The sequence below is a fragment of the Sabethes cyaneus genome, chromosome 2 (assembly GCF_943734655.1).
Source record: "Sabethes cyaneus chromosome 2, idSabCyanKW18_F2, whole genome shotgun sequence".
Lineage (NCBI taxonomy): Eukaryota > Metazoa > Arthropoda > Insecta > Diptera > Culicidae > Sabethes > Sabethes cyaneus.
Window position 1 is genome coordinate 183,656,950 of NC_071354.1, and position 12,048 is coordinate 183,668,997.

General features: G+C 41.2%; 1 protein-coding gene across 1 annotated transcript in view; it reads left to right on the forward strand.

Moving 5' to 3' along the window:
• Positions 1–379: 379 nt before the first annotated feature.
• Positions 380–12,048, forward strand: part of LOC128737449 (uncharacterized) — an 88,237-nt gene continuing 76,568 nt past the window's right edge. The window contains exon 1 of the mRNA XM_053832086.1: positions 380–571. Coding sequence (XP_053688061.1) covers positions 380–571 — 192 coding nt within the window. The remainder of the gene's footprint in view (positions 572–12,048) is intronic.

Genomic DNA, 12,048 nt, shown 5'->3' on the forward strand with positions numbered 1-12,048 from the left:
TAAATCGAGACAGCGAAAATCAAGACCAGACGCTAAAATGAATGAAAAATCCGTAGTGCCGCGGTTGGTGTTGGAGTCGGTGTTGATTTTAGTGGATGCTGCTGTTGCCATGGACCTGAGGGCATTTTTTCGACGGCCCGAGTGATGGAAATGCGAATGCTGTGGGAGCAATAGTGCCGCCGTTGCCGTAGTATTACCAATATATTTAGAAATAGTCCACACGAGAAACGTACACAATTCAATCGACCCTGAATTGGAGCACGAGAATTGGCACGGAATCAAAGGCGCCGCGAGTGTGCTACCTTGCTGTGATAAAAAAAATCGGTATCGTTCGTTCGTCCGTCGCACGCCAGCAGCGTCACGTTATTTCAGGGGCACGATGGCTGTCCACATTTTGGACGAGGATCACTTTGCGATCAGTGCGATTGTAACGGTGGCGATGCAAATCATCTTCTTCCTGATAGCTGCCATTTTCCAGCTGGACAAACTAACGGATTTTGCCGGAGGAGTTAACTTTATCATCATTGCCTTGTTGACGTTCTTCCTGGGGCAGATCGACCGGACGCTAAAGGTAAGTTTCTTGTTACCACCGTCAGCAAGAGAGTCTCTCGTTTTTCATACCTACCTACTGTTATTGACAACATGAAATACGGTTTGGATGTAAACACTCCAATTTTCATGCACATTTATTTTTGTAGCTAGGTAGGTACATGATACTAATATATGTATTCTAGTCGATCGATGGCACAACGTCGCGAAAGCTGGTCCACTATGAAAATTCAAGTCATAAAATTCACTCGAAATAGGCCCCGAGGGTAATGTTTCGCAAAACTATAGTGGAGTTTAAGAACAGTATGTACTATGTAATATTGCTTCTTACTCTAAAGTCATCTTTTTGCGATGAGCTGTGCATGGAGATATAAACGTACAAACTTTCAGCAAACAAACGTTATTTGGTTGTATAATATCATCCACATTCGATACACGTAGAGAAATAATTCGATTTTCTTCCATTGTCGATTGGCGTGTGGTATTGATGATTGACGTTCGTTGGAAAATTGTGCCAGCCAAATGCAATGCAATGCTACGACGACGCTCTCTCTCAGGATATATGAACCTGTGTATGAACCATGCATTCCACAGAATGCACGAAAGAGATCAAATTATGAAATTATATATTCTGATTATGAAAACTTATTTAGATGATATTATATAGTGTGCAGTAGGTAGCGCTATAATAAATGCAAATTTTATTATTTGCATTTTTCTGTTCATAAATATTTAACCGCAGTTAGTGACGGAATGTTTGAGCTTTTGCTATTCAAGTTTATTTCAAACAACATCCTAATGTGCAGAAACATATCTAGATTCAAAAGTTAAACCATAAACAGCACCAGCATAGCAGTTGGATCAGTCATTTTGGAAGCAATGCAATGTCATGCCGTAAAATGACAATTTATTTCTGTATTTCCTTTCATTTCCGCTAGCTACGCGTCCATGTTGCTGATTTGTGTGGATCATGTTTAATGGAAACTGGAAAATATTAGGTTCGCATTGCTGTGCTTCTGTACAAATGAAATATGTTAAATGATTAAAATAAAATATTTTCATTGATGGTATACCAAGTGGATAAACATTTTCGGTTTTTACATTTAGTGGTTTCTTTCAGTCGACCTCGAAGTACGATACTGATCTAAAAGTGATGTGGTTCCGATGGTGTTTGAATATATTTATTAATATTGTACTCATTGAGAGAAAAATGCCTTATTTAATTGCGGCAGTTTGCCATATAGTCTAACCCCGGCTTGATGGAAGAGTGGTATGGTGGTGTAACGGAAACACACTTGACCGGTAATTGAAAACCATTCGAATCCCACCGGCCCTGACTTAAAAATTCCAGTTGAACTAATTTATCATGTTTCGCATCACACATGTTTCTCTTCTTAAAAAAGAAAATTACCAGTAATAGTTAAGAGTTCCGCCCAATTTCAAAAAGATCCCGCATTATAGGCTGCGGTATGTTTTTTGAGTTGTCGATTTTTGTTGCTAATATTGATAAATGTTTTCTTCTTTCACACCTTCACATTGGCTGTTGTAAATTGACAAAACTCTATTCAAATTCTACTTGCAAGCAATCAGTTCTAAATGAGTAACGCCAACGCTATAAGAACGTTAACAGTCAAGAAGCTGTATACCTATTTCGCAAAAGCATTTTTTAAGCAGCATTTAAACATTTGCGTTGCGTTGATTTGCTTATTGGTTACCTTGAAATTGAAAAATTTCGCGAGATCTCATCAATTTACAATTCTAAGCGAAATTTTGTTGAGGCTGATGGTAAGTTGAACATTTCGTAAGGGACTTTTCATGTTGCTTAGGCTCATGAAATTTTAGAATTTTGGGCATAAATTCGTGAAAAAACAACAGCTAGCGAAAAGTCGACGTTTCATGCCAATGAGTGGAGGAAGAATGTATCCAGTCCAGTCCACTGAGGTCCTCTGTTGGAAAGACTACCGTTATGAAAAATAAATATAGTACCACGCCGCTAATCTGACAAATTTATAGCTGGATTATCGAGTTTTGACCCGATAATCCGGCAGTCAAACTAACGTCAATGTGGACTTAAAATTTATTTTTGTTCAAATCCATACCTACACGACTTCGGAATTTTTTGCAAATATTTGTCGTAAGTACGCAGTAAGCTTATTTTATATTCAGTAATGCACAATTTCGTCAACAAAATACTTTTTAATGCTTAGTCAGTTTCGAAATAAGCGCAAGTATATCAGTCTAGTGAGAATAGCGATGAAAATATTGAGGTTATGGTTGTAAAATTTAGCGTAGTTAGAAAGAGCACCATTTACCATTTAGATTTAGTTAGAAGGAGTACCATACTGACTCTAATGAAGACGCTCATCCAAGGTAATGTTCGATTAAAAAAAGTTAAGTACAATACTTTTTAATTCGGAATTTTCCGGATTAACGAGACTCGGACTATTGAGCCGTCGGATTATTGGGTGTTGGATTAGCGGGGGGATACTGTAACTTGTCCACGTGGACATTTTCTATACCTATACAGTCTCGTTTGCCGTCTTTTCCTTGTCCGCTTTTTCTTGTTTTTCTTTTCTTATTTTTCTGTTTCAATTTCCCGTTTTTTGTCCCATATTTCTACTTTTACGTTCGATCTCTCTTTCCTGTTTTCCTCGTTTTCTCTATCGGCATTTTTCTCTTTCATTATTCTTCCTTTCCTTTAAGTTTCCCTTGCTTTCTGTGCTGTATCCCCTTTCTTGTCTCGTTTTGCCAAATTTACTTTCTCGTTTTCCCTTCTCTCTGTCTGCTCTCTGCTGTTTTCATTTTCGTGGTTCCCTTTTTCTTCTTTTCCCGTCTCGTTTTTCACCCTTTTTCTGAGTCATTTTTTCCCATGTTCCATTTGTCGTCTTTCTTTTTTCGTTTCTTCATTTTCAGGCCCGTTTCTCCTTTTTTTCCTCTCTTGTTCTTCGCATTTTTTATTTCCTCTCGACTGTTTTCTTGTTGTCGTTCCCGATTTTTGTCTTTTTTGTTCATTTTCTATCTCGTTTTTGTCTTCGCTATGCGTTTATTTACACACAATGTTTCGTCCTTTCTCTCATGATGTTCTGCTCTTCTGTCACGTTCTGTGTTTTCGTTTTATCCCTTTTGTCTTTTTTTTCATTTTTTTCTTCGCTTGCTTCGCTTTATTTAGGGTTCTTCTTTTATTTCTCTCATTATTTTGGTTCTGGTTTTTGCACTGTCCACTTTTTTCTCTTTTTACGTCCCGTTTCCCCTCAAATTCTTTCACTTTTTCTTTTGTTTTTAATGCCACTTCTTCTTCTATCTGTGATTATGCTAAGAAAATTTCGTAGTCTCTCCCTTCCGTGGTCAAGCGTTAACATTTCCATGCCCCTTACCATCCCTTTTAACCTGCTCGATTGGGTACACTCATAAAGGGTGTCCACGGTAAAATTGCAACACACAAAATTAATTCGCATAATTCGAGTTTTTATCCGATTGCCAACAAATTTTCAGGGCATCAAATGAAACAATTAAACTTAGTTTTAGCGTCTTTATTTTATTAAATTTCGTCTCCGTGTCCGAATGCCTGTATTTTGGTCTTAATCCCACCCAGGGATGGAAAAAATCACTTCTAGCGATCATAGGAGCGATCAGATTCAGATTCATTGACAACACTACTTGTAAGCGACAAACACTTTGTCTCGATCCTTACAGATTATGACTAACCTCATGTCAGATCATGTTTCTGTTGAGAAATATAACAGATACAGACGATTGGTTGTGTGCATCGTATGAATCACAATACAAACAACATGTGTGACCTTTTTCCACGCAGCTAGGTAAGATGTAACACTGTGATCCACTGCTGAAACTGTTTAGAAAACAAAATCATGTGATCAACGCTAATGATTCACTGTTTGTCATGATCTGTACGGATCGTGATCTGTGCATGTGGCGATAACTCACAGATTTTATCAAAATCACTGATCTTCCATCCCTGATCCCACCCATGATTTTTTTGAGTGGTTTTAACCCAAAGGGTTATTACCCATGAAATTGTACACAATCTCAAAATCGACATGTTTTGTATATTTAGCCGTGCTTTCTTTATTTCATCAACTGTTTTGACTACCTTAGGATGTTTCAGAAGATTTGGTTTTATAATAGCCCAGTATTTCTCGATTGGCCGCAGCACCGGTGTTTTTGAGGGTTTATGATCTTCTAGCACGAAAGCGACATTACTTGCCCTATGCCATTCCAGCACGGCCTTAGCGTAATGACATGAAGCCAAACTCTACCGCGAGATCGTAGGACAGTTGTGAGACTTCAGAACAGGAAAGTTGCTTTTGGAGGTACTCTTTCAAATACACCGGTTCATTCATGGTATCTGTGGTCACGAAAGGTGTACTCCGTTGTCCACATGAAGAATTTGCTTGCCATATCAAGAATTTTTTGGCAAAGTTCGACATCTTTAGTTTTCGAAGGTTCTCTGGAACATCAAACTTATCCTATGCAGTGAAATACTGGTTCCCCGAAATCTGGTTGGAGTCCGCTATCACGTAGGTGTCGTCGTCCATAACGTAGCGATGGGGTTTCGTCAGCTTTTTATCGTAAAACTTCTTGGCACGGCTTTTCGCGACCGTATTCTGTTGAGGCCTTCTGAACCTTGAACGTATGTAATTCAGCTCAAGTTTTGGCCGTCTATATGAAACTTTTGCTCAGATTCAGTTTTTTTTGCTACCTCTAGAACGAAGGAGTTTTTGTTTCCCGTCGAAGGCCCCAACTACGCGGGTGAGATCAGCATACGGACGCCTTTTTTCTCCACATCTTGACTCACGATCGACAGTCAGATGTTCTTCGAATGGATTTGTGCAGACGTTCTTCCGATGGATTTGTGCAGATTTTATTCGCAAACGAGCTGTTCTTTTGACTCCATTTTTCATATCTTTGCGCATCTGAGAAAAAGACTTGCACAGTACAGTCAATATTTGTATAACGCGGGTAATTGGGACCGCGTTATATGAAACGCGTTATACAAGTACACGTAGCATATGGAAATTGAGTTAATTGGGGCAATACTCGAATTTTACGAAATTTTTAATCAACACGACCATGGTTCCTTTGGGAAAGATGTCAAGTATATATTTTTCCATCTTACAGATGCTTGGTGAGACAGAAAAAATCCCCTCTTGGTCTTCCAGAGCTTCCGGAACACCCGCTAAATTTTCATTTCTGTGAAGTCTTCTCATAGCTTCAAAATTCTTTTTAAAGTCACTATGGCTTATTATTTGGCATAATACAAGTAAAGTAAACAATCCGTGCTATTGAGAAGCCATCATGCGATTCTCCGACAAATCCGGAACATCGGTAAAAGTGGTCAACGAGCGAAAATTGTTCTTTGAGTTCGGAATTATGTTCATTCAACCTCGAATTGAACAATGTGAAATAGAAATAGAAATTCAGCTGTTTGTGACTCAACCTGGCCACTATGAAATGCATCGAGATCCGATATTAAATAATTAAAATTGATGATCAGCGGCATCGAACTGCTTATCGCGTTGACGAAAGCAACAAAGTTTTCGTAGCCTGTGTAGCTCTTACAAGAAACCCCATTCTGCATTGTCCAGGAAAAGGTGAAAACAAAAGCAATAATACTTCTCTCTCACTTTTTCTCAGGCAAAACCCATAAAAATATTAGATACCGTCACCGCGGTTTACGGGATGGCCATGGCCAACTATATATATGATGATGGTTAGATTTCTGTTAAAATTTTCGCAGAAGAGCACGACACCTGGTGAAGAGCTTCAGTGTGAAGAGTAATTTCAACAAACTTGCGAAATAACCACGTTTATTTGTCAGCGAACATTTTCAGTATTTGCATCATTTCTGTTTCTAAATCCGAAATATTTTATATCAAACTCTTTTCAAATTGTAACGCGGACTTCAACATGAATTTTCACTTATTGTTCACTTTGACTGCAAATCCTTATTTTCCAGTGAACGTTTTGGCGGTCATATCGAGTCGTGAGCGGCCTATTTAGTTGAGGATTGCTGATATTCCATTTCATTTTGATCTGTTACAAATTAAAACATTTGCATTTCAAATAACCAATTTCCGGTAAGCTTCAAATTTTCTCTCGGTAAACCATCCAATGGCCAAATTAAGTCACAAATAATCGAAATATATTTCTAGTGTAGTCAAATTACACTCAATATATTCACAATATATTCTGAATTTTTCGGAGGACCACCTTACGCCTTCCTAAGGTCACTTATTTATTACTTTTTTTATACTTTGTATAAGGTAATTGACCTTAATTACTTCAAAAATATTTTACCAATTTTAACCAACTATACCAATACGAAAATTTCAACGGGTATTCCGGAACCTCCAGCAGGCCAACCCGTAACTTTGTGGTTTCCGTACATCACTTAGAGAGTCAACTGTTATATGCCCTACAAGTTCTTAGAAGACGCCACGGCCGTATCTGTTCCAAATCGCTCAAAATTCGAGTTTAGCCCCAATTAACTCAATATCCATATGCTACGTGTATTTGTTATACGCGGAAAACCGCGTTATAGAAATATCGTGGTACCCGCGCTATAGAAATCCGCGTTCTACAAATCCGAGTTATACAAATCTCTACTGTATAAACAATGCACTTTGAGCTTTCTCCATGCAAAGTTTCAATTAAAAAAGTTAGGGCAATTTGAGTGTGTTGCAATTTTATCGTGTCCAGCCACCCTCAACACACGGATGACCCCTTAGTAGAAGAAAGTAGAGAAATCAAGGTGTTTTATAGTATCTCTAGTATCTCTAAAGTAAGACTAGGGGTGTGCGTGATTTCGCGAAATTTTCTGTTTACCGAAATTTAACGAAATCGTATGAAATTTACCTTAGATGTCATGGTTGATCACCATTAAACTACAGTTGACACAAGAGTAAATTTCGTTCAGTTTCGTTCGATTTCGTCGAAAACGAAATTTCGTGAGATCTAGCGCAGCCTTAGGTAAGATAAAGTAGCGACTCGGTTTGGAGATCGCTACTATTCAGGAATTTCGGTGACCAAACTCCAGAGAAAGGAATTTCCCTGCTATAGACCCTATTGCAGGCAATTCTTCCAAGTATAGGGTTTATTTCTAATTCCCGTCGTAGTAAGGAAAGCCCCTCTAATTTTCATCATTTCTTAGGTGGATTTAATGAATACTCCAAAACTTCTGCTCCTGATTTGACTCAAACACTATTTGAATTCACTAAAAAGCGATTATTAAAGCATTTTATTCAAATTACGCAACTGACTTTATATCTTAAATTCGTCGTACCGTTTTAAAATCCGTTCATCAAAATTTTTCAACGTCCGAACTAAAAATCACAACAATGTTTACGAAGCTAACGCGCATGTATTTGTGTAGGTCGGCATGACAAATGTTATTCTGCAAAATTTCTGCAGGTCAGGCAAGTTTTCCTGGCTGTAGAATAACGACAATGCCTTGCGTGAGTTATTTTCATTTATGAATGACGGAAATTAAAACGATTAGTCGACATTTTCTTCTTCGTCGCACTAAAAAAAGGAGGAAATTTGGCTGGTAGGACTTCTTTAATGATAAAAAGCATTTAAATAGATCTCAGCTCACTTTGATTGATCGCGTATGATGATCAACAAACTAAAATATTGGGGAATAACTAATTTTGCATTGTGTGTCATAAAAATCGCTGATATTTTTAATAATTTGTGTTGGATCCTGAGCAGGAGCGAAGAGCAAAATAATATAAAAACATTATCAAACTGTGTTATAATGGTATATTTTGTTATTGAACAGATTTGGAGATACATTGATAAAACATTTTGTTATTGAGTAGATATTTAAAACAGTGGTTGTAAGATGAGTTTAATAACTGATTATGTTATCATATCTTATTTTGACCTTAAAATGACATTCGAAATATTCATAATTTTTTTAATGATTAAAGAAAATTTTGGACTATAAATCTATACCTATAAAGAAGAATTTCTGTCTGTCTGTCTGTCTGTCTGTCTGTCTGTCTGTCTGTCTGTCTGTCTGTCTGTCTGTCTGTCTGTCTGTCTGTCTGTCTGTCTGTCTGTCTGTCTGTCTGTCTGTCTGTCTGTCTGTCTGTCTGTCTGTCTGTCTGTCTGTCTGTCTGTCTGTCTGTCTGTCTGTCTGTCTGTCTGTCTGTCTGTCTGTCTGTCTGTCTGTCTGTCTGTCTGTCTGTCTGTCTGTCTGTCTGTCTGTCTGTCTGTCTGTCTGTCTGTCTGTCTGTCTGTCTGTCTGTCTGTCTGTCTGTCTGTCTGTCTGTCTGTCTGTCTGTCTGTCTGTCTGTCTGTCTGTCTGTCTGTCTGTCTGTCTGTCTGTCTGTCTGTCTGTCTGTCTGTCTGTCTGTCTGTCTGTCTGTCTGTCTGTCTGTCTGTCTGTCTGTCTGTCTGTCTGTCTGTCTGTCTGTCTGTCTGTCTGTCTGTCTGTCTGTCTGTCTGTCTGTCTGTCTGTCTGTCTGTCTGTCTGTCTGTCTGTCTGTCTGTCTGTCTGTCTGTCTGTCTGTCTGTCTGTCTGTCTGTCTGTCTGTCTGTCTGTCTGTCTGTCTGTCTGTCTGTCTGTCTGTCTGTCTGTCTGTCTGTCTGTCTGTCTGTCTGTCTGTCTGTCTGTCTGTCTGTCTGTCTGTCTGTCTGTCTGTCTGTCTGTCTGTCTGTCTGTCTGTCTGTCTGTCTGTCTGTCTGTCTGTCTGTCTGTCTGTCTGTCTGTCTGTCTGTCTGTCTGTCTGTCTGTCTGTCTGTCTGTCTGTCTGTCTGTCTGTCTGTCTGTCTGTCTGTCTGTCTGTCTGTCTGTCTGTCTGTCTGTCTGTCTGTCTGTCTGTCTGTCTGTCTGTCTGTCTGTCTGTCTGTCTGTCTGTCTGTCTGTCTGTCTGTCTGTCTGTCTGTCTGTCTGTCTGTCTGTCTGTCTGTCTGTCTGTCTGTCTGTCTGTCTGTCTGTCTGTCTGTCTGTCTGTCTGTCTGTCTGTCTGTCTGTCTGTCTGTCTGTCTGTCTGTCTGTCTGTCTGTCTGTCTGTCTGTCTGTCTGTCTGTCTGTCTGTCTGTCTGTCTGTCTGTCTGTCTGTCTGTCTGTCTGTCTGTCTGTCTGTCTGTCTGTCTGTCTGTCTGTCTGTCTGTCTGTCTGTCTGTCTGTCTGTCTGTCTGTCTGTCTGTCTGTCTGTCTGTCTGTCTGTCTGTCTGTCTGTCTGTCTGTCTGTCTGTCTGTCTGTCTGTCTGTCTGTCTGTCTGTCTGTCTGTCTGTCTGTCTGTCTGTCTGTCTGTCTGTCTGTCTGTCTGTCTGTCTGTCTGTCTGTCTGTCTGTCTGTCTGTCTGTCTGTCTGTCTGTCTGTCTGTCTGTCTGTCTGTCTGTCTGTCTGTCTGTCTGTCTGTCTGTCTGTCTGTCTGTCTGTCTGTCTGTCTGTCTGTCTGTCTGTCTGTCTGTCTGTCTGTCTGTCTGTCTGTCTGTCTGTCTGTCTGTCTGTCTGTCTGTCTGTCTGTCTGTCTGTCTGTCTGTCTGTCTGTCTGTCTGTCTGTCTGTCTGTCTGTCTGTCTGTCTGTCTGTCTGTCTGTCTGTCTGTCTGTCTGTCTGTCTGTCTGTCTGTCTGTCTGTCTGTCTGTCTGTCTGTCTGTCTGTCTGTCTGTCTGTCTGTCTGTCTGTCTGTCTGTCTGTCTGTCTGTCTGTCTGTCTGTCTGTCTGTCTGTCTGTCTGTCTGTCTGTCTGTCTGTCTGTCTGTCTGTCTGTCTGTCTGTCTGTCTGTCTGTCTGTCTGTCTGTCTGTCTGTCTGTCTGTCTGTCTGTCTGTCTGTCTGTCTGTCTGTCTGTCTGTCTGTCTGTCTGTCTGTCTGTCTGTCTGTCTGTCTGTCTGTCTGTCTGTCTGTCTGTCTGTCTGTCTGTCTGTCTGTCTGTCTGTCTGTCTGTCTGTCTGTCTGTCTGTCTGTCTGTCTGTCTGTCTGTCTGTCTGTCTGTCTGTCTGTCTGTCTGTCTGTCTGTCTGTCTGTCTGTCTGTCTGTCTGTCTGTCTGTCTGTCTGTCTGTCTGTCTGTCTGTCTGTCTGTCTGTCTGTCTGTCTGTCTGTCTGTCTGTCTGTCTGTCTGTCTGTCTGTCTGTCTGTCTGTCTGTCTGTCTGTCTGTCTGTCTGTCTGTCTGTCTGTCTGTCTGTCTGTCTGTCTGTCTGTCTGTCTGTCTGTCTGTCTGTCTGTCTGTCTGTCTGTCTGTCTGTCTGTCTGTCTGTCTGTCTGTCTGTCTGTCTGTCTGTCTGTCTGTCTGTCTGTCTGTCTGTCTGTCTGTCTGTCTGTCTGTCTGTCTGTCTGTCTGTCTGTCTGTCTGTCTGTCTGTCTGTCTGTCTGTCTGTCTGTCTGTCTGTCTGTCTGTCTGTCTGTCTGTCTGTCTGTCTGTCTGTCTGTCTGTCTGTCTGTCTGTCTGTCTGTCTGTCTGTCTGTCTGTCTGTCTGTCTGTCTGTCTGTCTGTCTGTCTGTCTGTCTGTCTGTCTGTCTGTCTGTCTGTCTGTCTGTCTGTCTGTCTGTCTGTCTGTCTGTCTGTCTGTCTGTCTGTCTGTCTGTCTGTCTGTCTGTCTGTCTGTCTGTCTGTCTGTCTGTCTGTCTGTCTGTCTGTCTGTCTGTCTGTCTGTCTGTCTGTCTGTCTGTCTGTCTGTCTGTCTGTCTGTCTGTCTGTCTGTCTGTCTGTCTGTCTGTCTGTCTGTCTGTCTGTCTGTCTGTCTGTCTGTCTGTCTGTCTGTCTGTCTGTCTGTCTGTCTGTCTGTCTGTCTGTCTGTCTGTCTGTCTGTCTGTCTGTCTGTCTGTCTGTCTGTCTGTCTGTCTGTCTGTCTGTCTGTCTGTCTGTCTGTCTGTCTGTCTGTCTGTCTGTCTGTCTGTCTGTCTGTCTGTCTGTCTGTCTGTCTGTCTGTCTGTCTGTCTGTCTGTCTGTCTGTCTGTCTGTCTGTCTGTCTGTCTGTCTGTCTGTCTGTCTGTCTGTCTGTCTGTCTGTCTGTCTGTCTGTCTGTCTGTCTGTCTGTCTGTCTGTCTGTCTGTCTGTCTGTCTGTCTGTCTGTCTGTCTGTCTGTCTGTCTGTCTGTCTGTCTGTCTGTCTGTCTGTCTGTCTGTCTGTCTGTCTGTCTGTCTGTCTGTCTGTCTGTCTGTCTGTCTGTCTGTCTGTCTGTCTGTCTGTCTGTCTGTCTGTCTGTCTGTCTGTCTGTCTGTCTGTCTGTCTGTCTGTCTGTCTGTCTGTCTGTCTGTCTGTCTGTCTGTCTGTCTGTCTGTCTGTCTGTCTGTCTGTCTGTCTGTCTGTCTGTCTGTCTGTCTGTCTGTCTGTCTGTCTGTCTGTCTGTCTGTCTGTCTGTCTGTCTGTCTGTCTGTCTGTCTGTCTGTCTGTCTGTCTGTCTGTCTGTCTGTCTGTCTGTCTGTCTGTCTGTCTGTCTGTCTGTCTGTCTGTCTGTCTGTCTGTCTGTCTGTCTGTCTGTCTGTCTGTCTGTCTGTCTGTCTGTCTGTCTGTCTGTCTGTCT